General features: G+C 45.7%; 1 protein-coding gene across 1 annotated transcript in view; it reads right to left on the bottom strand.

The window, feature by feature from the left end:
* LOC133378940 (uncharacterized) overlaps positions 1–26154 on the bottom strand; it is a 44198-nt gene extending 18044 nt beyond the window's left edge. Inside the window, 5 exon segments of the mRNA XM_061613553.1 lie at positions 15426–18495; positions 24127–24253; positions 24505–24587; positions 25280–25361; positions 25642–26154. Coding sequence (XP_061469537.1) covers positions 15426–18495; positions 24127–24253; positions 24505–24587; positions 25280–25361; positions 25642–26058 — 3779 coding nt within the window. The 5' untranslated portion in view covers positions 26059–26154.
* Positions 26155–26419: the final 265 nt, after the last annotated feature.

Here is a 26419-nt window from a genome sequence, read left to right on the forward strand (position 1 = left end):
CAATACAGGCATACCGCGCTTTAACGTTCGCAATGGAACCAGAGAGTATAATCTACTTTAAGTGAAAATCTACTTTAAGTGAAGCAATTTCAATTGTATTGCATGCAATCACCACTAGATGGCAGCGGCGTCATGCCAATAAAATGTACGTTATTGCGAAGCTCGAGAACGTTAAGCGGGGTATGCCTGTACTGAGCTAGATGGAACAATTGTCTAATTTAGTGTAAGATCCTAGACTTCCTAACTTATCTCTTAACTTTTACAAGCCTCTCCTTGAATACAGAATTTTTGTGAATTGTGAATGAAATACGTTATTCCTTTCATCTCTTGATAGATTTGCTTATCTTTAGAACTGTCCCCCTTCAGAGTTAAACGTGAGCTATATTGTTGCATATTAAATTAAATTGGAACGCTGCAGTTCCTGGAGTTTATGTCCCGGTTGTGATAAGGAAATGGAAAGATCTTTGGGTGTAATGTGGTGGAAGAAATCAAAGAATCTACATTTTTGAGATTGTTGTAATATATTAAGGAAGGACTATCTTAACCTTCACCTCAGCCAGCATTGAGTGGTGGGATATGGATGCAGGTGGAGGCTGCCCTGCCCTGTAGGCATTTAGATTGCTCTCTTCACCTATTTACCCTTTTAATAAAACATGGCTGTTCACTTTCAGTCGGGGTCTTCTGACTTTGTTTCCTTTGATGAAAAGAGTGCCAGTTTTCAGTAGCACTTTATATTCACTCTTAAAAGGTCCCTTTTGCATCCTACGGGATGCCTGTCTGGATGGGCACATGTGTGTCAGCCAGGAGGACTGATAACACCAGTCAGTGTGTGACTAATGGGGGCATTCACAGGCATACTTTCAATCGCCCCTTAATTCCAAGTGGTGTCCTAGCCTTGCTGGAGTCAGGTAGGTACCTCTCCTCCCTGATTTGGATGGGTCAGCTGAACAGGCCTCCTGTGCGCCTTGCCCTGCGGCCATGGGAAAACACTTCAACCAAATGTGCAAAGGTGGAGGGGGCTCACAAGGTATCCGAGGGGGCCACCCATGCAGTGCTTGGGTACTTACCCCCAAGTGAGAAAGAAAGGGACTTTGGTGCTTTTGCTCTGGGGAATACAGCTCCCTCTGGGATTCCCTTCCTGTCTAGCCATCAAATTGAGGTCATTTAACAAACTAAGTCTGGTATACTGCTTCTGCATAAGGAAGCTCCACTTTCCACTCATTGTACCAAGGCCCTGCCTGTCTTTTTTCTTCAGGTTTAATTGCTTTGTCCATGTTATTATGGTGGATGTTCTGATGGGGGATCCTGAAGGGTCAACAGAACAGAAGTCACCTACTTATGGCATGAGGGTCTCCCTTGCTGTCACGGGCCCTCCCTGCGCCATCCTCCCGCAGCTCCTCCTCTGCAGCCTTCCCAGCGGCCCTGGGACTCCCCTTCGCCTAAATGCACAACAGGGACAAGGGGCTTACCAGACCCCAGAAGGCGCCACCGACGCTGCAGCGCTGCTGCTGGGGATTCCACTACTGTTGTTTAATGGCGAAACAAATTGCAGCGCCTCGCCAGGGAGCCACTTATATGCAAGGGAAGAGCCAGGCAGGAAGTGATGTCAGAGAGAGAGAGGACCCGCCTTTCTTTGAAGGATCCTGCACCTCCTCTTTTTCCTCTCTAGGAATATCATTTTGTATATTTTAACCCTCACGAAGTCAAACAGCCCAATGATCTCTCAACGCTGGAGCAAAGAGGCATTGCACAAGAAAGGGGAAGACATGGAGCTAGCTCCTGCCCTACACTGAGTCAGAGCACTGGGGTCCATCTAGCACAGTGGTGTCTGCACTGACTGGCAGCAGCTCTCCAGAGTTTCAGGCAGGGAGTCTGTCCCAGCTCCACCTGCAGATGTATTTGGAGGTTGAAGCTGGGGCTTTCAGCATGCAAAGCAGCTGCTCTACCCACTGAGCTGTGGCCCCTCCCTGGGGGTTCGGCCTCTCGGGGAGCTCAAGACTCCCAACCCCTGAAAAGTATGAGGGAGCTGGCAGAGAAGGCTCTACAGCTGCGGTTGCTTGTGTGAGGAGGAAAGACGTGATGGTATCTGTGACTCTGCCTGGAAGGTGAATGGAGTCTGAAGGCCAAGTCAGTTCAGCTACTTTTGGCAGTTAGAGAAGGTGAAACTCAGTTAAAACAGAAAGAAATAAAAAAGGCCTCCACTGGAGTGCAAGAGACTCATGTCCAGCGTATGGCTTTGCTAGGAAATCTGAAATGATGCTCTGAAAGCCTGAGACACCATACAGTATGCCTTGTATTGAGGGATGACCTTGCCCTGAAATCTCAATGGGATATAATGGAGGTCCTGTGAATGGGAATTAAGAGGGAGGGAACTCGAAATCCATCTGTTTACTTTGTACACTGAGCCGCGCAATGTCAAACACCTAGCCATCAACATATAAGCACTAGCAAGATCCAACATGTAAAAAGGTTCCATATTGAACTCAAAATTGAAAAGATCTAGAAGTTGAAAGATTCCCTTTCTTAAGTTAGACTTACATTACACAGTCCAAATTAAGAAACAGCAGAACAATCTGTTTCAAGTATTGTTGTCTTTTCCAATCTCCCGTTAATTTTCTCAGCTCTTGAGAGGAATGATAACAATTCTCTTGAAGAATTAAGTCCTTGTTGTGCTTCTCTAGTCGATAAGAATACTTTTCTATACAGAGATGCTTTTAGATGGTGATTTCATAGCGGTAAGTACAATACACTATTAACCATCTAGCATCCTAATGCTGCAAATGTATAACTAATTACAGCACGTACCACAATTAAAATATTCGCACATATATCTCCCTTGCACTCATCTCGGGGAACAATGTAAACTCATCTTTCCAAAAGACCAAAATATATAATGAATAAGAGAATACCTTCACAGGTGATTAATCATTAATTTCAGAAAGATGTTATACCATATATAGGATAAGCTAAACTTGTCAGTGAGTCCATTTAAACCAAAAATCTAAAATGTAACACAATATGCAGATTTTGGCCTTTGTAACAAGACATATGGATCAATTCTCTAGTGAAATATTTTATCTCTTCTGGATATATAATCTATAAATTGCGTAGTTGATGGTGTTGGTACAAATATAACATACATCAATAGATTGACACTTAGTGAAACTGTTCAATCTGAATTTCCTTCCATCTTTAGGATGAACGTGCTGTTTTATCTGTAATGCTTGTGAGCAGCATGAACATTTGCCACATTTCAAATCTCCCCTAGAGATGGATCTGTTGGCAGCGGTGTGTCGAATGCGTGTGCCCAGAGGAATAGCTCGCGTCAAAGATATCCACACACACAGGCCGTTATTTGTTAAGAGTCTTTACTGACAGGATTTCGTACAGGAACGGATACAATACAGATACAAATGCTTTCCTTCACACTCCTAACACTCCCACACCTTGTAGTTTCTTTTTCAAGGCTTTATAGACTGGGTTAGCTCTGTACCAGCTGCAGCCTCTTTCTGTGCACTGTCCTTGAGCTGCTGCACACCTTAACCCTTTACTTGTCTTTCATTTCTGTCTTTCTGGAAAACTAGACGGATAGACTTCCCAGCAGCCTACAGTTCCCACCTTTTCCATAAAGACAATTTTCACAGTTACAGTCATATTCTTTAGTCATATTCTACCGTTCTGGCGATCTTTATTTTACACAATCCAGGTACAATGTTTCACCATCGTCCTTTTCTTTGCACCTCATTGTGTCTTGGCCCTTTACTGTACCAATCTGAAACCTCTCAGTTGGCTTACCTAGATTTGCTCTTTCTGAGCGTCTCAATGTCACCGGAGGCTCTGTTTCCTCTTTGCCTCTCTCATTCATGCTAGCAAGAGGTTGTTCCTCTTCCTCCTGTTTTATCCCTTGCTCTATCTCTTGTTCAGTGGGTTCGTCCTGCCTATGTGAGTTGCCTAGTTCGACATACTCAATGTTATCCCAATCCTGTTCCTGGACTTTGATGCTTCTGCTAAGCACCACCCTTCTTTGATTCTGTATCCAGATACGGTAATAGGCATTTTGGAATCCCAGTACATGTCCTTTTTGTGCTCTGGGAGCCAGTTTCCCCTTCCGTTTTCCCTTGGGGATGTGCACCCAGCACTTCGACCCAAATCTCACAATATGCTGCAGTTTTGGTTTCTTTCCATTGAGTTTTTCATATGGTGACATGTGTATTGCCCTATGATACAGCCTGTTTTGAATATAATTGGTGTATAACATACACTCTCCCCAAAAAGCATTCGTTAAATCAGAGTCCCTTAACATGGCTCTAGTTGCATCCTGTAGAGTTCTATTTTTTCTCTCTGCTATTCCGTTCTGAAACGGAGAAAATGGGGCTGTTAAAATATGTTCTATCCCTTTCCTTAACAGATACTGCTCTAGTGATTTACCAGTGAATTCTCCCCCTTGGTCAGAGTGTAAATTTAATTAATAATAATAATAATAATATTCATTGGATTGTTATACCATGTTGAACCTCAATCCTTTTCACAAACAGTTTCAGTTTCCCCTCTGCTTCGTCTTTCGCATGTAACAAATATATGGTGGAAAACCTGGTATAGTCATCTACTATTACTAGGGCATATTTGGCACCACCTTGGGAGCTTTGAAATGGTCCTGCAAGATCAATATGGATAGTTTGATATGGTGCGCTGGTGCTACTCTCTGCTTCTTTACATGTGGGAGCAACTGTGGCTTTAGTTTGATTACATACATCACATTTCACATGCTGGTTACACTCCTTGAATGTTACATCCTTACTATTCTTGGGTGTTTTTATGATGGTACCGAAATTAGCGTGGCCAAGTTTTCTGTGCCATAGGTGAATGCATCTATCATGAGGTTTCTTGTTTGCTATCATAGTGGCACTTCCTGTGGGGTTCAATTGTATGTAAAACAGTGAATTCTCAAGATACCCCTTTAAACAGAGCTTGTCCCCTTTCTTTATCTGACATGTCCCTTGTCTAAACGTGACAACATATCCCATTGCGTTCAGTTTCCGAACAGACATGATATTACTCTCTAAACCTGGTACATACAATATGTCAATCATTACAGTGTTAAGTACACTTAACTTTACAGTTCCCCTCCCCAATACCTGTCTGTGCGTGCCATCTGCAAGCACAACCTCCTCTTTCGTGGGAAGTGTAGTTTTGAATAATGTTTTGTCCTTTACCATACTGTGGGTAGCGCCTGAGTCTACAACCCATACAGTGCAATCTCTGTCCTCTTTTCTCGAACCTGATACTCTTACAACTTGCACTTTTGAAGACTTCCTTCCTTGTCCTTTCCGCTTCGCGTCACAGTCTCTTTGTAGATGAGTATTAGAACCACATAAGTAGCAGGCCTTTAGTCCAAAAGACCGTGCTTCTGTGTCCTTAAAGTTTAGCTTTCTGCTTTCTCTTTTCTCATTTCACTCCCTTCCTTCGGCTTTATTTCATCTCTCCCACTCCTGGAGCAGCTTGCCCGATATGTACTCGACTGTCAGACCCTCGTCTGGCATGGCTTCTAACGAGCTTACAACCGGATCCCATGACGAATTTAGTGAAGAGAGAATGATATACACTTGTTGCAACTGTGTGTGCACCACATTCCTTTCTTGCAACTCCGCAAACAGTTTCTTAATTTCCAATAAGTGAGCAGACATTGTCCTGTCATCAGGCAGCTTCATCTGATAAGAGTCTGTGTGCTAAATGGATTTTACTGCTGGCTGTTTTTCTTACATGCACCACGTTTAAAGCAGTCCATATCAGCCTCGCTGTCGGCTTATCTTGTATATGCAGCAACTGGGAATCATCTACTGCCAAGATGATAAATGCTCTTTCATCCATTCAAATCCATGGAGCCGGTTGCAGTTCCGCCGGTGGGTCGTTCACAATCACCTGCCATAAATCTTCCTTAGTAAGGAAAGCTCGCATCCTTAATCGCCAACAGGAATAGTTTCGGTCGGTGAGCCTTTCCAAAGGCATCCTGGCTGAAAGTGAGACCGCCATGCCCATAGCCACGTCTCCTAAATGCTCTTGGACACTACTGACCTTCACGATCACTCACTCTTTCTTTCCTGTGGACGAGCTGAGCTTTCTGGGCTAGCTGGGTTGCTGGGCTAGCTGGGCCCATAACCCATGTTGGCAGCGGTGTGTCGAATGCGTGTGCCCAGAGGAATAGCTCGCATCGAAGATATCCACACGCACAGGCCGTTATTTGTTAAGAGTCTTTACTGACAGGATTTCGTACAGGAACAGATACAATACAGATACGAATGCTTTCCTTCACACTCCTAACACTCCCACACCTTGTAGTCTCTTTTTCAAGGCTTTATAGACTGGGTTAGCTCTGTGCCAGCTGCAGCCTTGTTCTGTGCACTGTCCTTGAGCTGCTGCACACCTTAACCCTTTACTTGTCTTTCATTTCTGTCTTTCTGGAAAACTAGATGGATAGACTTCCCAGCAGCCTACAGGATCTAATCCTGTAACTACGTAAATCAGAATAGACCACCTTCCCTTGAATAGTGGCTGCTCTGCATTGCACTGTAAGTGGAATTCTTCATGACTCCCTGGTCTACAGCTGTTGCAAATCAGGAGACCTCCCAAAGCCTCTTTGCAAAGTTTTCACTTTTCCCTTCGGATGAGGGGAAGGGGCTTTGTTAACATTCACTAACACTTACTGTGTAGTAGCGTTTGCAGAAAATAATGTCTGGGCGCTACAGGCACTCAGACAAACCCGCACAGTGTGATGGGATAGTCCAAATAATGGCTTAAAATGTGCAAAGAGTGTGCTAAAATCATTTACATAATCTTATAATGGCTTCGCTTGTAGTTTAGTAGTGCACAGAGGAAAAAAGGTCTCTTCTGAAAATGGGTTTCTTAAACACTCCCTTCTAGACAAAGCATTGTTTTCTTATAAAGCAGAGTATGGTACAAGATACAGTGTCTGAGCAGCCAGGCAATATGTTACATTAACATTTGGATTGCGGTCTCCACCTATTTACCCTTTTAATACAACAGGTATTTTCAGTCGGGTTCTGCTGAAGTTGGTTCCTTTGATTCAAAGGTTGCCACTTTTCGAGTAGCGCTTTCCATTCAATGTTGAAAGATCCCTTCTGCATCCCAGGAGTTGCCAGCCTGGATGGTCCCACGTGTGTCAGCCAGGAGGAGTGATGACACGTTGCAAAGTGTTAACATTTGGCTTGGGGGGGGAATGGGCTTTGTTAACATTCACTAACACTTACTGGGAACAGCTGCAGCATGAGGGGACTGAGGAAGACCTGCCCTGGGAGTGAGTATCTGGCATCTGGGTGCTTGCTACTAGCTCCTTTGGGCTGCTGTCTGTCGAGACAGCTGAAGTTCCTGGTAAGTGCTGCAAGGACTGGGACCCCCTGCCTGCCCCTTGCTCCACAGAGAGGCTGCAGTTAATCTCGCAGCCCCTTGCAACAGCTGCTGGCTGGGCCAGGAGGCATAAAAGCCCAGCTGCCCTTGGGCGGCGGGTCTGCCCCTGGCGGGGTTGCCACCAAAGGGGTGACACCAAAGGGAGTTGCCCCTTGGGGAGTTGCCCCTTGGGGAGTTGCCCCTTGGGGAGTCCCTTAGGGAGTCCCGAGGGCGAGGGTGCTACTCCCCTTCTATTACTTTTTCTGTTTTTTATTATTATTATTTCTTAACTTGTTTTCTGTTAAACCAGTCTAAAGGAGATTAGTGGTGGGGAGGGCGTGTGGTGCATGTGTAGTTCCTGCACAGGGTGGGAGCCTGTGCAGTGAACTGCACAATAGGAGAAAGTCGCCAGATGCCTTCAGAGTGAGAGTGTGTAATTGGCAGAAGGCTGGCCCTCCCTGGGTGTGAGACAGGAGGGGGAGTAGATGGGCCCTGTGTGAGTAAGTTTGAATGGGTGCGACTGTTCCCACTCCTTGCCTACTGGGATAATTCGCTCTGGTAGGCTTTGTTGGTGGGCTCGTGTTGGGCCCATAATAGGTATTTAGGAGGAGTCTTAGCATGGAGGAACATGGGTGATGCCACCCCAATTTCAGTGATTACCCGCAGAGGGAAATATAGCCATGGGGATGTGGTGAATTACCATAGAAGGCAAAGGCAGGGCTATCTGCGCCTTGTTCCTTGCTGCCACTCCTCTGATGGTTTGGTTCCTCGTTGCTCATCTGCTGTGCCCACTGGCCTGTGTGTGTTGTTGTTTAATGCCAGATCGGTACATAAGAAGACCACTCTAATCCATTACTTGATTGTGGATGAATGTGCCAATTTGGTGTGTATTACCGAGACCTGGGTGAGTGAGCTTGGAGGAGTTGATCTAACCCAACTTTGCCCACCTGGATACTCACCGCAGCACCAGCACAGGCTGCAGGGATGGGGGGGGGAGGAGTTGCTGTGGTCTACAGAACTTCCATCTCTGTCACCAGGAAACCACTCTGTCTTGGAGCTGGCTGTGAGGGCCTGCACCTGGTGTTGGGCTGAGGAGACAGTAAACTAGGGTTGCTGCTGGTGTAACGTCCACCTTGCTGCCTGGCAGCTTCTCTGACCGAGCTGGTGGAGGTTGTCTCAGCGGTGGCGTTGGAGCAGCCCAGAACGATAGTGCTGGGTGATTTCAATGTCCATGCAGAGGCTGCCTCTAGTGTTCCGGCTCGGGACTTCATGGCCTCCATGACAAACATGGGGCTGTCTCAAGTTGTTATTGGCCAAACGCATAGAGCAGGGCACACCCTCGACTTGGTCTTTGCTCCAGATGGAGGAAGGGGTGGTCTGGAGATGGGGGGGGTGGATGTCATGGTCAGACCTCTTCCTGGTGAAGTGTAGACTTATGGCTCCGATTCTTCCCTGGGGTGGACAGATTAAGATGGTCCGTCTCCGAAGACTAATGGAATCCACTGGATTCCTGAATGCCCTGGGGGAGTTCCCAGGAGATAGAGCAGGTAACCCTATTGAAGCCCTTGTCATGCTGTGGAACAGCGAGGCGCGTCTGGCTCTTGATACGGTTGCCCCCGAGCGCCCTCTCCGGCACTGTGGAGCCCAGCTTGCACCTTGGTACACCAGTGAGCTAAGGGCAATGAAACAGGCTGGATGTCGGCTAGAGTGCAAGTAGCAAAAGAAGTCCTGTGAGACAGATCAGGCACGAGTAAAACATCATAACTGTGCCTATTGTGTGGCGGTGAGGGCGGCGAAAAAGGCCCACTTCTCTGCCTCCATCACATCCTCAAGTAGCCGTCCAGTGGAGCTTTTCCGTATTGTCAGGGGTCTTTTGACATCAACTCCAGGAAATGGAGTCTTAGACCCTTCGGAGGACCACTGTGAAATGTTTGCAAGGCGCTTTGAGGGTAAAGTTGCTCGCCTCCGTAGCAGTCTTGATGGCCCATCTACATATACTGTAGTCCCCAATGAGGTGTCCAGTGCAACATCTGCTCCTATTTCTTGGGAACAGTTTCAGTTGATGCGGCCTGATGATGTGGACAAGGTGCTTGTGATGATGCAGCCAGCAACGTGTCTTCTTGACCCTTGCCCTTCTTGACTTATTAAAGCTTGCCGGGGGGGGGGTCTGACCAAGTGGATCCAAGGTGTGGTCAACGCATCATTGTGGGAGGGAGTGTTTCCAGCCGCCTTGAAAGAGGCGGTGATTCGACCACTCCTGAAAAAGCCCACCTTGGACCCATTGGTTTGGGACAACTACTTACCGGTTGCAAATACCCCCTTCTTAGGGAAGGTGATTGAAAGGGTTGTGGCGCAGCAACTGCAAGTACTCTTGGATGCAAGATTATCTTGACCCATCCCAGTCTGGGTTTAGGCCTGATTATGGGACTGAATTGGCCTTGGTTGCCCTGATGGATGACCTTTATCGGGAGAAGGACAGGGGGAGTGCGACTCTGTTATTCTTACTTGATCTCTCAGCGGCTTTTGATACCATTGACCATGGTATCCTTCTGGGCCGACTTGGTGAGATGGGTATTGGAGGAACTGTTTTACAGTGGTTCCGATCCTATCTCCAGGGTCGCTCTCAGAGAGTAGCATTGAGTGATTGTCTTTCGGCCCCCTGGCAGCTGTGCTGTGGGGTGCCACAGGGTACCATCTTGTACCCCATGCTGTTTAACATCTATATGAAGCCCTTGGCAGCAGTCATCAGGAGCTTTGGAGGGAGGTGTCAGCAGTATGCTGATGATACCCAGTTCTATTTCTCCATAACATCTGAATCAGGAGAGGCTGTGCAAGCCTTTGACCGCTGCCTGGACTCGGTGGTGGGCTAGATGAGGGCCAATAAACTGAGTCTGAATCCTAGCAAGACGGAGGCACTGTGGGTTGGTGGTTCCAGAGTTCGGATAATTGGTCAGTTGCCTGCTTTGGATGGGGTCATACTTCCTCTGAAAGAGTAGGTCCGTAGCCTGGGGGTGCTCCTGGATCCATCTTTGTCGCTAGAGGCCCAGGTGACCTCAGTGGCTAGGAGTGCCTTTTACCAGCTTCGGCTGGTGAGACAGTTGCAGCCGTTTCTGGACCAGGATAGCCTGACCACTGTTGTCCACGTACTGGTAACCTCTAGGCTGGATTACTGTAATGCGCTCTATGTGGGGCTGCCCTTGAAGTTGATCCAGAAGTTGCAGCTGGTGCAAAATGCCGCGGTGAGACTGCTCACTGGAGCAGGGTAACGCCAACATGGCACCCTGCTACTGAAAGAGTTGCACTGGCTGCCCATTTGCTACCAGGCCAAGTTCAAAGTTCTAGTTTTGGTGTACAAAGCCCAATACTGCTCGGGACCAGGATACCTGAAAGACCATCATCCCGATCACTGCGCTCTGCAGGTGAGGGCCTCCTGCAGATACCATCTTATCAGGAGGTTCATTCTGTGCAATATAGGAAACGGACCTTTAGTGTGGCGGCACCTACCCTGTGGAATTCCCTCCCTTTGAATATTAGGCAGGTGCCATCTCTCCTATCTTTTCGGTGCCTTTTGAAGACTTTTCTTTTTCAACAAGCGTTTTAAGTTGAGAGCTATCCCAGTCTGTCTCTGTGTCAGAATGGCTTGTTTTTTAATAATGTTTTTAATCTTAAAAAAATTTTTTTTAATGTTTTTAACGCTGTTTAGTGTTAATGTATTTCAAGTTTTGTTTTTATGATGTTTTAAAATGTTTTTAGTGCCTTCTTTGCTGCCCTGGGCTCCTGCTGGAAGGAAGGATGGGATATACATCAAATAATAAAGGGATAGCCCAAATAATGGCTTAAAATGTGCATATAATGTGCTGAAATTATTTACATAAGCTTTTAATGGCTTCGCTTGTAGTTTACACAGAGGAAGAAAGTTCTCTTTTGAAAATGAGATTCTTAAACCCTCCCTTCTAGACTAAGCATTGTTTCCTTATAAAGCAGAGTACGGTACAAGATACAATCTCTGAGCAGACAGCCAATATGTTACATGAACTGTCATCAGTAAGTGAGAAGAAGATATGGAGTGCTTCCGGGAGGCAGCAAATGCAAATTTCCAAAATTTCTCCTCTAGTGGGTAGCAAAATTGATAAAGCCATGGGAACAAGCCATCCCTTTGTAAATAGGGTGTATAAAAGGCCAGTTCTATAGCATGCAGGACCCCCTTAGCTCTGTTGAAGTGGGGGTGGGGTCAAAGAAAGCAGGAGGGAACCCTCACATCTATTCCATCCATGGCATCTGATGAGTGATGTATCGTGACATGTATTTCCATGTACTCTGTAACTCTGGCTTTGTGACATGACTTAAGAAGTTAACTCGGTCCTTATTATTATTAATATTATTATTAATTAAATTTTTATACCGCCCCATAGCCGAAGCTCTCTGGGCGGCTCACAACAGGTAAAAACATCTAACATACAATTAAAACCACAGATTAAGCAATTTAAAATAAGTTAAAGATATCAAAAATTAAAACATAATTAAACAGATACTAAAATGCATATTAAATACTACTAAAATGCTGAAAATGCCTGGGAGAAGAGGAAGGTTTTTACCTGGCGCCGAAAAGATAATAATGTTGCCGCCAGGTGTACCTCATCAGGAAGAATATTCCATAGTTCGGGGGCCACCACTGAGAAGGCTCTTTTTCTTGTTGTCAACTTCCGGGCTTCTCTCTGAGTAGGCACCCGGAGGAGGGCCTTCGATGTTGAGCGCAGTGTACGGGTAGGTTCATATCGGGAGAGGCGTTCCATCAGGTATTGTGGCCCCATGCCGTACAAGGCTTTATAGGTTAAAACCAGCACTTTGAATCGGGCCTGGAAACATATAGGCAACCAGTGCAAGCGGGTCAGAATTGGTGTTATATGTTCGGACCGCCTGGTCCCGGTTATCAGTCTGGCCGCCGCATTTTGCATGAGCTGCAGTTTCCGAACCGTCTTCAAGGGCAGCCCCACGTAGAGTGCATTGCAGTAGTCTAATTTAGAGGCTACCAGGGCATGGACAACAGAAGCAAGGTTTCCCCTGTCCAGATAGTGGCGTAGTTGGGCCACCAGCCGAAGCTGGTAGAAAGCATTCCGTGCCACCGAGGCTACCTGAGCCTCCAGTGACAGGGATGGTTCTAAAAGAACTCCCAAACTACGAACCTGCTCCTTCAGAGGGAGTGCAACCCCATCCAGGACAGGTTGCACATCCATCATCTGGTCAGGGGAACCGCCTACTAACAGCATCTCAGTCTTGTCTGGATTGAGCTTTAATTTATTCGCTCTCATCCAGTCCATTATCGCAGCCAGGCATCGGTTCAGTACCTTGACAGCCTCACCTGATGAGGATGAAAAGGAGATGTAGAGCTGCATGTCATCAGCATACTGGTGACAACGCACTCCAAAACTCCTGATGACAGCACCCAGCGGCTTCATGTAGATGTTAAAGAGCATGGGGGACAGAACTGACCCCTGCGGAACTCCATATTGGAGAGCCCAGGGTGCCGAGCAATGCTCCCCAAGCACTACCTTCTGGAGACGACCCGCCAAGTAGGAGCAGAACCACTGCCAAGCAGTACCTCCAACTCCCAAATCCGCAAGTCTCCCCAGAAGAATAACATGGTCGATGGTATCAAAAGCCGCTGAGAGATCAAGGAGAATCAACAGAGTTACACTCCCCCTGTCTTTCTCCCGACAAAGGTCATCATACAGGGCGACCAAGGCCGTCTCCGTGCCAAAACCGGGCCTGAAACCCGATTGAAATGGATCCAGATAATCGGTCTCATCCAAGAGTGTCTGGAGCTGGTCTGCAACCACTCTTTCTAGGACCTTGCCCAGGAATGGGACATTTGCTACCAGCCTGTAATTATTAAGATTTTCTGGGTCCAGGAAAGATTTCTTCAAAAGTGGTCTCACTGCCGCCGCCTTTAGGCAGCCAGGGACCTCTCCCTCACACAGTGAGGCATTAATCACTTCCCTGGCCCAGCCGGCTGTTCCATCCCTGCTAGCTTTTATTAGCTAAGAGGGGCAAGGATCCAGAACAGAAGAGGTTGCACGCACCTGTCCAAGCACCTTGTCAACGTCCTCAAGCTGCACCAATTGAAACTCATCCAAAAAATCATGACCAGGCTGTGCTCCGGATACCTCATTTGATTCAACTGCTATAACACTGGAGTCCAAGTCTTGACGGATGCAAGAGATTTTATCCTGGAAGTGCCTAGCAAATTCATTACAGCGTGCTTCGGATAGTTCTACCATGTCCCTAGGGCCAGAATGTAATAGCCCTCTGATAACTTTAAAAAGCTCCGCCGGACGGCAGATAGAAGATTTAATAGTGGCAACAAAATATTGTTTTTGTGCTGCCCGTACTGCCCCTAAATACAGCTTGCTATAGGCACTTACCAGTGCATAATTGCATCCATCAGGAGTTCGTCTCCATCTGCACTCAAGCCGTCTCCTATTCTGTTTCATTGCTCTCAGCTCTGAAGTATACCATGGAGCTGAATGAGCTCTACATAGGAGAGGGCGCGCAGGAGTGATCATGTCAACTGCCCAGGTCATTTCAGCATTCCATAGTTCGACCAGGGTTTCGACAGGAGCGCCAGCCCTATCAGCCGGAAAACTCCCCAGAGCCTTTTGAAAACCATCCGGATTCATTAGTCTCCGGGGGCGGACCATCTTAATGGGTCCTCCACCCTTGCAGAGGGGAAAAGCCGCTGTAAGTCTAAACCTCAACAAGCGGTGATCTGTCCATGACAAAGGGGCTGATGTAAGACTCCCTACATTCAGATCACCATCTCCATGTCCAGTTGCAAAAGTCAGGTCTAGAGTATGCCCTGCCACGTGTGTTGGGCCAGTAACATATTGGGACAGCCCCATGGTTGTCATGCAAGCCATGAAGTCCTGAGCCGCCCCAAATAAGGTAGCCTCGGCATGGATGTTGACATCCCCCAGCACCAACAGTCCGGGTGATCTCAACAATACAGCCGAGACCACCTCCGTCAGCTCAGTTAGGGAGTCTGTTGGGCAGCGGGGTGGGCGGTACACCAACAGAATCCCCAATCTGTCCCCCTGATCCAACACAAGGTGCAAACACTCCAGACCAGTAGTTGCATGGACATGGTGCTTGGAGAGAGAGATGGAACTCCTATACACCACAGCAACCCCCCCTCCCTGGCCCTCAGATCTACCCTGATGCTGAACCAAGTACCCCGGTGGGCACAGCTGGGAGAGACTAACTCCTCCCTGCTCACCCACCCAGGTCTGAGTTATACATGCCAGATCAGCTGCCTCATCCACAATTAAATCGTGGATGAGAGAGATCTGATTATGTACCGATCTGGCATTTAAGAGCAGCATCCGGAGATCGGAGAGCTGGCTGATAGGGCAACCAACAAACCTGTGGGTGTGTGGAGGACCGGAACCCAGCACAGCCGTTAACTGCCTGGGCCGAGTTCCCCTCACCTGGCAAGTCCTCCACACAGCATCATATCTCCCTCTACCCGTCACTACACTAATTGGGGCCACCTCAAATCTTCCCAGTCGACTTTGACTCCTCTCTCCCAGGCACATGATGCAACCCCCCACAACACACACTCACACCATACACACCCCCACACAAAAAGGGCCTTCAACTATTGTAACCTGTTTTAACTAAGATGTGCCTTCACAGTCTTATACATTGATGTTAATTGGATTTCCAGCAACTTCTTTCATGCTGATATGTATCCCTATTTTTCTGTTTCTATAATAAGGTCACTGACTACATTTTATTAGTTGTAGTGTGCAAGAGATGAATAAATAGCATGTATTATAAAGACTCTTGGCAATTTGCTGGGGTGCCACTGAAGGGCTTTGCAGGCCTCCAAAACACTCACAGGCAACAGGTGGGCAACCCCCTGTTCATCACTCATAATACGGTTTCCCCATTTCTGAAATCTTTCATGACATTAAAGACTTAAGCTACTTCTGAAGCTCTTTCCATGTTCCAAGCAGTTCTATGGCTTCTCCCCAGTGTGAATACTTTGATGGGCAGTGAGTTGCTGTTTCCTACTGAAGCTCTTTCCACATTCTAAGCACTTATATGGTTTCTCCCCAGTGTGAATACTTTGATGGAAAGTCAGATGTATCTTCCGACGGAAGCTCTTTCCACATTCTAAGCACTTATATGGTTTCTCCCCAGTGTGAATACTTTGATGCAAAGTGAGAGAGGAATTTCTAGTAAAGCCCTTTCCACATTCCAGGCATTCATATGGCTTCTCGCCAGTGTGAATACTTTGATGGGCAGTGAGTTGCTGTTTCCTACTGAAGCTCTTTCCACATTCTAAGCACTTATATGGTTTCTCCCCAGTGTGAATACTTTGATGGGCAGTGAGTTGCACTTTCCAACTGAAGCTCTTTCCACATTCTAAGCACTTATATGGTTTCTCCCCAGTGTGAGTTCTTTGATGGGAAGTCAGATTTATCTTCTGGTGGAAGCTTTTTCCACATTCTAAGCACTTATATGGCTTCTCCCCAGTGTGAATACTTTGATGGTCAGTGAGTTTCTGTTTCCTACTGAAGCTCTTTCCACATTCTAAGCACTTATATGCTTTCTCTCCGGTGTGAATTCTTTGATGGGGAGTGAGTTGCTCTTTGCAAATGAAGCTCTTTCCACATTCCAAGCATTTATACGGTTTCTCCCCAGTGTGAATACTTTGATGAAAAGTCAGATTTATCTTCTGGTGGAAGCTTTTTCCACATTCTAAGCACTTATATGGCTTCGCCCCAGTGTGAATACTTTGATGGGCAGTGAGTTGCTGTTTCCTACTGAAGCTCTTTCCACATTCTAAGCACTTATATGGCTTCTCCCCAGTGTGAATACTTTGATGCAAAGTGAGAGAGGAATTTCTAGTAAAGCCCTTCCCGCATTCCAGGCATTCATATGGCTTCTCCCCAGTGTGAATACTTTGATGGGCAGTGAGTTGCTGTTTCCTACTGAAGCTCTTTCCACATTCTAAGCACTTATATGGTTTCTCCCCAGTGTGAATACTTTGATGGGCAGTGAGTTGCTGTTTCCTACTGAAGCTCTTTCCACATTCTAAGCACTTATATGGTTTCTCCCCAGTGTGGATACTTTGATGGCCAGTGAGTGCTTGTTTCCTGCGGAAGCTCTTTCCACATTCTAAGCACTTATATGGTTTCTCCCCAGTGTGAATTCTTTGATGCAAATTGAGATAGGAAAATCTAGTGAAGCTCTTTCCACATTCTAAGCATTTATACGGTTTCTCCCCAGTGTGAATACTTTGATGGGCAGTGAGTTGCTCTCTCCAACTGAAGCTCTTTCCACATTCTAAGCACTTATATGGTTTCTCCCCAGTGTGGATAGTTTGATGGCCAGTGAGTGCTTGTTTCCTGCGGAAGCTCTTTCCACATTCTAAGCACTTATATGGTTTCTCCCCAGTGTGAATTCTTTGATGCAAAGTGAGATAGGAAAATCTAGTGAAGCTCTTTCCACATTCTAAGCACTTATATGGTTTCTCCCCAGTGTGAATACTTTGATGGAAAGTGAGATGTATCTTCCGACGGAAGCTCTTTCCACATTCTAAGCACTTATATGGTTTCTCCCCAGTGTGAGTTCTTTGATGGGAAGTCAGATTGATTTTCTGGTGGAAGCTCTTTCCACATTCTAAGCACTTATATGGTTTCTCCCCAGTGTGAATACTTTGATGTGCAGTGAGTTCCTGTTTCCTACTGAAGCTCTTTCCACATTCTAAGCACTTATATGGTTTCTCCCCAGTGTGAATACTTTGATGGGCAGTGAGTTGCTGTTTCCAACTGAAGCTCTTTCCACATTCTAAGCACTTATATGGTTTCTCCCCAGTGTGAGTTCTTTGATGGGAAGTCAGATTTATCTTCTGGTGGAAGCTTTTCCCACATTCTAAGCACTTATATGGCTTCTCCCCAGTGTGAATACTTTGATGGGCAGTGAGTTGCTGTTTCCTACTGAAGCTCTTTCCACATTCTAAGCACTTATATGGCTTCTCCCCAGTATGAATTCTTTGATGCAAAGTGAGAGAGGACAATCTAGTGACGCTCTTTCCACATTTCAAGCATTTATACGGTTTCTCCCCAGTGTGAATACTTTGATGGACAGTGAGTTGCTCTTTCCAACTGAAGCTCTTTCCACATTCTAAGCACTTATATGGTTTCTCCCCAGTGTGGATACTTTGATGGCCAGTGAGTGCTTGTTTCCTGCAGAAGCTCTTTCCACATTCTAAGCACTTATATGGTTTCTCCCCAGTGTGAATTCTTTGATGCAAAGTGAGATAGGAAAATCTAGTGAAGCTCTTTCCACATTCTAAGCACTTATATGGTTTCTCCCCAGTGTGAATACTTTGATGGGCAGTGAGTTGCTCTTTCCAACTGAAGCTCTTTCCACATTCTAAGCACTTATATGGTTTCTCCCCAGTGTGGATACTTTGATGGCCAGTGAGTGCTTGTTTCCTGCGGAAGCTCTTTCCACATTCTAAGCACTTATATAGTTTCTCCCCAGTGTGAATTCTTTGATGCAAAGTGAGATAGGAAAATCTGGTGAAGCTCTTTCCACATTCTAAGCACTTATATGGTTTCTCCCCAGTGTGAATACTTTGATGGGCAGTGAGTTGCTCTTTCCAACTGAAGCTCTTTCCACATTCTAAGCACTTATATGCTTTCTCCCCGGTGTGAATTGCTTGACGGGCAGTCAGTTGTGTCTTCCGATGGAAGCTCTTTCCACATTCTAAGTACTTATATGGTTTCTTCCCGGTGTGAATTTTTTGATGAGCACTGAGTTTGCTTTTCCAGCTGAAGCCATTTCCACATTCCAAGCTTCTCCAACAATGAAAATATTTATTTCTTTTAATTCCTTGATCTGTTTTTTCTTGGATCACAGTTTTATGGTAGCCACTCCCCTGAGAAGAGCAAGATTTATTCCTCCTTTTCTGTTCTGCTTCAGGTTTCCTCCTCTGCTCTTCCTTGCTTTCAGATCTGTCTTTTTCCCATCTCTCTTTCCCACATAGTTCTTCCTTCCTCTTGGCTTTCCACTTGTCATCTTCTGCAAAGAAGAGAGAAACTGATATTACCATGAGGGAAGCAATGGATCCTCAAATCACTGAACAATCCCAAATAACTTTTGTGATAAAGGAAGAATTGACAGGACTTAGATGGGAGACAGATCTTACCCCAGGTTGAACAGTCTCTGTTGTCTGGCATTCACTGACAATTGGAGTGATACAGACTGTCGGATTTGGACCACGGTGACCTGGGTTAACCTCCCAGTCAGAGGTTAATCCCATTTGGTGGTCCTGGGCCGATCACTCTCATTCAGCCTAGCCTACAAAGTTGTACAGGTAAATAAAGCAACTGCAGATATTCTCTTTGAAACTCTTTGGAGCAAGTGAAGTGAGAGAATGAACAGGGGAGTCTCCGATTCTAACATTGTTCTTGTCTATATTTGTATTTCCTGTGACTCTTAAAGTTTCTTTGTGCTGATTCGTGTACTGCTGTTTTGATTGTGTTGTGATTCTAGCATCTTGTATAGATCTCTAACCATTTTTTATACTCCTTGTGAATTTTTGTTCAGAATAAAATGATGTACATGTTTTAAATCAATAATTCACTGACAATTGGAGTGATACAGACTGTCGGATTTGGACCACGGTGATCTGGGTTCAGCTCCCAGTCAGAGGTTAATCCCATTGGGTGGTCCTGGGCCAATCACTCATTCGGCCTAGCCTACAAAGTTGAAAAGGTAAATAAAGCAACTGCAGATATTCTCTTCTGAACTCTGGAGCAAGTGAAGTGAGAGAATGAAAAGGGGAGGCTCCATCCTTCAGTGGCAGACAAAGCCCATTGCAAGGAGAAGGTCCCAAGGTGAATCCCCCACTTCAGCAGTTAAAGGACCTCAGAAAGAGCCCTCAGATGTGCTGTCAGTCAGAGCAAATACTCCTGGATTAGTTGGCCAATGACTATGGCAGGGCTGCTGAGTCAGACCTCTGGGATTCTAACATTGTTCTCATCTATATTTGTATTTCTTGTGACTCTTAAAGTTTCTTTGTGCTGATTCGTGTACTGCTGTTTTGATTATGTTGTGATTCTAGCATCTTGTATAGGTCTCTAACCATTTTTTATACTCCATGTGAATTTTTGTTCAGAATAAGATGATGTACATGTTTGAAATCAATAAAAACAGACAAATTGTCTTTCTCAAAAAGAACAGAAAGAATAAAAAGGGAGGTGGACTCGCGCTATATGTTAAAAATATATATCCCTGCACAGAAATACAGGGAGATGAGCTTGGTAGCTCCACCAAGAGTATCTGCATTAAAATTAATGGGGCAAGTAATAAAAGGAATGTGGTGCTTGGAGTCTACTGTCGACAAGCCAATCAAGGACAAGACAAGAATGTATCTTGAGGACCTACTAGTGAGGGCAAACCGCTTAGCTTACAGCGCGCTCAGGAGCATGTCAGATTAGAGATGTGACGGAAGGGTTGCCATCACTCATCAAGCCCACCAACAGGTATCCTTTTCTCCTCATCCATATGGGAACAAATGATACTGTCAAATGGAGCTATGAAGAAATCATGTCAGACTTTGAAGCTCTGGGAAGGAAACTCAAGGACTTTGGGGCTCAGATAGTTTTTTCATCCATCCTTCCAGTACATAGCAGAGGAGTAGAAAGGGAAATAAAAACGTGTGAATGAATGGCTATGAAGGTGGTGCCGACGTGAGAGATTTGGATTCTGGGACCATGAGCTACGCTTCCTGGAAGATGGACTGCTGGCAAGTGATGGGTTGCATCTCACAAGGACTGGGAAGAATGTGTTTGGCCACCGCATGGAGGGCTTTAAACTGAATCGTAAGGGGGAGGGAGATGTAATCTTGGTGGTAACGACTGACGAAGGCTTGTGCACAGTAACGGGAACAGAGAGATGGGCTATAATAGGGCCCAGTAACAATCCTCAGAAAAACATAGTAAGGAAGCCAAGCCATAAATCACATGGTCTTTGATGTCTGTATACTAATGCGCAGAGCATGGGAAACAAGCAGGATAAACTTGAACTCTTAATACAGGAGGGTAATTACAACTTGATAGGTATAACTGAAACTTGGCGGGATGACTCCCATGACTGGACTATAGCAATTGAAGGATATAACTAGTTCAAAAAGACAGAAGGAATAAAAAGGGAGGTGGAGTCTCACTATATATTAAAAATATATATCCCTGCACAGAAATACAGGAAGATGAGCTTGATAGCTCCACCGATATTATCTGGATTAAAATTAATGGGGCAAGTAATAAAAGGAATGTGGTGCTTGGAGTCTACTACCGACCACCCAATCAAGGAGAAGACGAGAATGTAACTTTTGCAAAGCAAATTGCCAGTGTTTCGAGGAGGCATGATGTAGTAGTAATGGGGGACTTCAATTATCCTGATATCTGTTGGGAGACAAACTCTGACAAACACAGTCCCTCAAAGAAAATTCTGACTTGTGTTGGATATAACTTTCTCCTACAGAAAGTGGAGGAAGGAACCAGAGGATTGGCTATCCTGGCCTCGATTCTAGACAATAGAGATGATTTGGTGGATAAAGTGGCAGTTACGGGAACACCGGGGGGAAGTGACCACACCATATTTGAATTCTTGATTTTAACAGAAGCAAAAGTTTTAGAGTAGCCATACACGCACCCTGGACTTCAGGAAAGCTGATTTTCATAAACTCAGAACAATTGTAAGTACGGTTCCATGGCAAGTGACCCTTATGAGAAAAGGAGTCTATGATGGGTGGGAGTTTCTAAAAAAGGAAATTCTAAAAGCTCAATGGCAAGCAATTCCAACAAGGAAAAAAGGGGGAAAACAGCAGAAGAAGCCAATGTGGCTTCACAAGAAGCTTAGAGATGACCTGAAAACAAAAAAGGACACATACAGGAAGTGGAAAGAAGGCCAGGCCACATAGGAAGAGTACAGGCAGGTACAACAGAATTGCAGAGATGGCGTCAGGAAGGCTAAAGCTGAGAATGAGCTGAGGTTAGCGAGGGATGCTAAAAGCAACAAAAAAGCTTTCTTCAGGTACGTCCATAGTAAAAGACAGAGAAAAGAAATGGTGTCACAGCAACTCAATGAGGATGGCAAAATGATAACAGATAACAAAGAAAAGGCAGAAGTGCTCAATTCCTACTTTGGCTCAGTCTTCTCCCAGAAAAGGGTCTATGACCCTCCCAGGAAGCATGAAGTGGAAGGGGCAGGATTGGAGCTTGAGATTGATAGACAAACGGTCAAGGAATACTTAATCACTTTGAACGAGTTCAAATTGGCAGGGCCCGATAAACTGCATTCTAGAGTATTGAAGGAACTGGCTGAAGAACTCTCGGAATGATTGTCTATTATGTTTGTGAAATCATGGAGGACTGGTGAACTGCCCGATGACTGAAGGAGAACTAATGTAGTCCCTATCTTCAAAAAGGAGGAATCGGGGAACTATAGACCAGTCAACCTAACATCAATCCCTGGAAAAACTCTGGAGCAGATTATAAAGCAGTCAATCTGTAAGCACCTTGAAAACAATGCAGTGATTACTAGGAGCCAACATGGATTTATGAAAGACAAATCCTGCCAAACTAATCTTATCTTGTTTTTTCATTGGGTAACTTCCCTTGTAGACTGTGGGAATGCTGTGAACATAATATATCTCGACTTCAGCAAAGCTTTTGACAAAGTGCCCCATGACATTCTGATTAGCAAGCTAGCTAAATGTGGGCTGGATGGAACAACTATCAGGTGGATCAACAGTTGGCTCCAGAATCATACCCAAAGAGTGCTTATCAATGGTTCCTTCTCAAACTGGGCAGAAGTAACAAGTGGGAGCTCGGTCCTGGGCCCAGTGCTCTTCAACATTTTATTAACGACTTGGATGAGGAGGTACAGAGCATGCTTATCGAATTTGCAGCTCATAAAAAATTGGGGGGCATAGCTAATACTGTGGAAGACAGAAACAAAATTCAAAGAGGCCTTGATAGGCTGGAGCATTGGGCTGAAAACAACAGAATGAAATTCAACAGGGATAAATGCAAAGTTCTACACTTAGGAAAAAGAAACCAAGTGCACAGTTATAAGACTGGCTCAGCAATACGACATGTGAGAAAGATCTTGGAATTGTGGTTGATCACAAGCTGAATATGAGCCAACAGTGTGATGTAGCGGGAAAAAAGGCAAATGCTGTAGTAGGCTGCATTAAGAGAAATATAGTTTCCAAATTGCGTGAAGTATTACTTCCCCTCTATTCAGCACTGGTTAGGCCTCATCCTGAGTACTGCGTCCAGTTCCAGTCTCCGCACCAAGAAGGATGCAGACAAACTGGAATAGGTTCAGAGGAGGGCAACAAAGATGATCAGGAGACTGGAAACCAAGCCCTATGAGGAGAGGCTGAAAGAACTGGGCATGTTTAGCCTGGAGAAGAGAAGACTGAGGGGAGATATGATAGCACTCTTCAAGTACATGAAAGATTGTCACACAGAGGAGGGCCAAGATCTCTTCTTGGAGAGTGCAGGACACAGAATAATGGGCTCAAGTTGCAGGAAGCCAGATTAAGACTGAACATCAGGAAAAAATTCCTAACTGTTAGAGCCATACGACAATGGAACCAATGACCTAGAGAGGTAGTGGGCTCTCCCACACTGGAGGCATTCAAGAGGCAGCTGGACAGCCATCTGTCGGGAATGCTTTGATTTGGATTCCTGCATTGAGCAGGGGGTTGGACTCGATGGCCTTGTAGGTCCCTTCCAACTCTACTATTCTATGATTCTATGATAGGGAAGGCTTTTCTTACCGTCTGAGTCCCTTTCCCTATAACAACGTGGTGCTCTCCAGAGTTTGTTGGAATCCCATTCTCATCAGCCCCAGTCAGCGTGGACAATGGTCACCGCTTATGGGAGTGAGAGTCTAGGAATCTGTAGAGCACACCATGATGGCTACACCAGTCTTAAAACGGTCCTCCTCTCCCCCACATCATATAATGCACTGCCACCACTCTGCTCCAGGTCTAGGAAAAAGGATAAACTAGGAGGGAAGCTTTGGATGTGTCTCCCCAAAGCCCAGAATGCCAAATGTTGCACCTCGTAGGCCATATTAGAAACTCAAATGGAGCTCAGCTATGCTGTGTTATAGCACTTGGGGAAACATTTTAGTGAAAAATTCCAGCTAATTGGACCATTGTTTTAGAAGGGCATAACTAGAGATCTGTTCAGAGAGAATAGATGGCTGTCCATTCAAGTTATCTGCAGAAGATGAAGAATCCCAGTTGAAATAGGTGGCAGTACATCAGAATATTCGGGTGCATTATAGAAATATGGAATTTGAAAACAGGTATTACGACCAATACCCTGGACAGTGAAAAGACAATTAAACCAGAACAATCACTAGAAGCTAAAATGATGAAACTGAGGATATCATACTTTGCACACATAAGGAGAAGACATGATTCACTAGAAAAGACAATAATGCTGGGGAAAACAGCAGGGAATAGAAAAAGAGGAAGACCAAACAATAGATGGATTGATTGCATAAAGGAAGATCTGAACAGGGTGGTTTATAACAGATGCTACTGAAGGTTGTTGATTCATAGGGTTGCCATAAGTCATAATCGACTTGAAGGCACATAACAAATTACAACGGAACCTGCCTTACCAAGACAGGACAGAGTCCCACAAATCCCCTCCATGACTTCGCTATGCAGAGCTCTCTGGTCAGGATTCAGCAAAGCCCACTCCTCTTCCGTGAACTGCACAGCCACATCCTCCAAAGACACTGGATCCTAAAAGAAATATAATTCAATTTGTCATCACAGCAAGCATAAAGATTATCTCCAACCTACGTGGAAAACGTAGTTAAGGTGAGGCGGCTGGTCATTGTTCTAAGGACAGAAACCTCCTTAAATGGCATTCACAGCTTTTGTTGAGGTGGCTTTGGGAGACGCAAAGAGGAGGAGGAAAATTCATTCAGACCCAGGGACAGAGAGGCACCCAGGCTGCCCCCAGCCTTTCCCACTCTGAGTCTTTCCCCTACCTGATCTGGGGCGATAGCAACAGCTTCTCCTCCACCAGAAAGGGGATATGATTTAGTAGGTCTTGCTGACATGATTCCATCCCCTGTGAGAAAGAAAATGGGCCCAAAAGCCATTAGTATACCGTATGCTATTGTCAGAGATTTAACCATAGAGGTATAACTGCACAAGGGTTCTTCTCAGCTGAGTGAATTTCAGGTGTTTATTCACAATTTATCTTTCAGTTGTGTGATAAAACATCTCTCCTCATTTGAGCTCTAAGCCAGAAATCAAAGTGATGGTTCCCACATAAAAAAATATGATGTAAGTAGTAGCATTTCTGAGCTGTGGAAAAGGCTGGAGACAAGAGTGGAAAATGGAAATTCAAGTTGATCCTGACTTATGGTGTTTAGGGTTTTCATAGTAAGCGGTATTCAGAAAGGGTTTACCATTGACTTCCTCTGGGACTTAGGGGCAGTGACTGAACCCTGCTCTCCCAGGTCGTAGTCCAACACCTTAACCACTGTACTGCCTTCAAGTCGATTCTGACTTATGGTGACCCTATGAATAGGGTTTTTATGGTAAGCTGTATTCAGACGGGGGTTACGATTGCCTTCCTCTGGGGCTGAGAGGCAGCGACTGGCCCAAGGTCACCCAGTGAGCTTCATGGCTGTGTGGGGATTTGAACCCTGGTCTCCCAGGTCGTAGTCCAAAACCTTAACCACTACATCACACTGGTTCTTGCAGGCAAAATCAACAGAGACAGACCAAACGGAAACACGCCCCATTCATCTTTACCCAGCGGCCTCTGCCTGGGGTCCAATGGAGTCCTCTCTGCCTCAGGGAAATCCATTCCTGTTTCTGCACAGAGACCCTTTTCCTGAAAAGCATAAGAAGAACTCAAGTCATATAATGGGGAGCAGAATTAAAAAAGGAGTGACAGAGGCAATACCACAGGAATATTTCATATAGAAAAGAAGGATAGATGCAAAACCCTTAGAGATACTTGATATCGGGGTAGCCAACATGGTGCCCTTCAGATGGGACCAGACTCCAATTCACATCAGCCCCAGACAATACCATGAATGGCCAGCGATTATAGGACTTTTACTTCAACAACATCTGGAAGGCTTCATCTACACCAGGGACAGCCATCTTACCTGCTGCTCTGCCTGCTTCTCGTCCTCTGCCACGTTCAGCAGGAGACCTTCTGCCAGGGCCACTGCCTGGGAACTGGTCTCGGCCCCACATTCCCTCACCCAGCTCTCCATCTCTGGGGGCAGGACAGCCAGGAACTGCTCCAGGATCACCTTGTCCACGATCTGGTTCTTTGAGTGTCGCTCTGGCTTCAACCACTCACGGCAAAGAAGGTGGAGTTGGCTGCAAGCCTCTCGGGGCCCCTCAGCTGCCTGATAGCGGAAACACCGGAACTGCTGGCGCTGCACATCTGAGCTGAGGGGATTCTCCCCCAAGATCTTCTGCACATTTTCCCCCAGGAATTCCTCCGCATGGGTCTCAATCTTGATGGCATCAGGGCCAAGTCCTGCTTCAGGGGTAGATGGGTCTTGCTGTTCCATATTTCATCTCTTGGTCCTTTCACGGGGTCCTCATCCCTTCTCTGCTTCTGGGAATAGTTTTCTGCCTTCTGAGGCCACGTTCAGAAGGAGCAGGTCCACTTATTCTATGAGCGAAGCCAAACAGGGATCACTATGCCCAGGCCGAAGGCTTGCAGAGCAGGAAAGGTGCTGGGTAAGAATAGTCAAATGTGAGGATTATTGTTTCTACCATATAACCTTTGATAAAAAACCAGTGATGGGGCCTATGTCTTACTCTGAAGATGGATTCCTGGATGGGTGACAGATCTCTGACAGCAGCTCCAAAAGGCCCCAGGGACCAGCATCATCCTCATTACCCCCTTATTCTTAATTAAAAACAAGC

Source organism: Rhineura floridana, chromosome 3 (assembly GCF_030035675.1).
Source record: "Rhineura floridana isolate rRhiFlo1 chromosome 3, rRhiFlo1.hap2, whole genome shotgun sequence".
Lineage (NCBI taxonomy): Eukaryota > Metazoa > Chordata > Lepidosauria > Squamata > Rhineuridae > Rhineura > Rhineura floridana.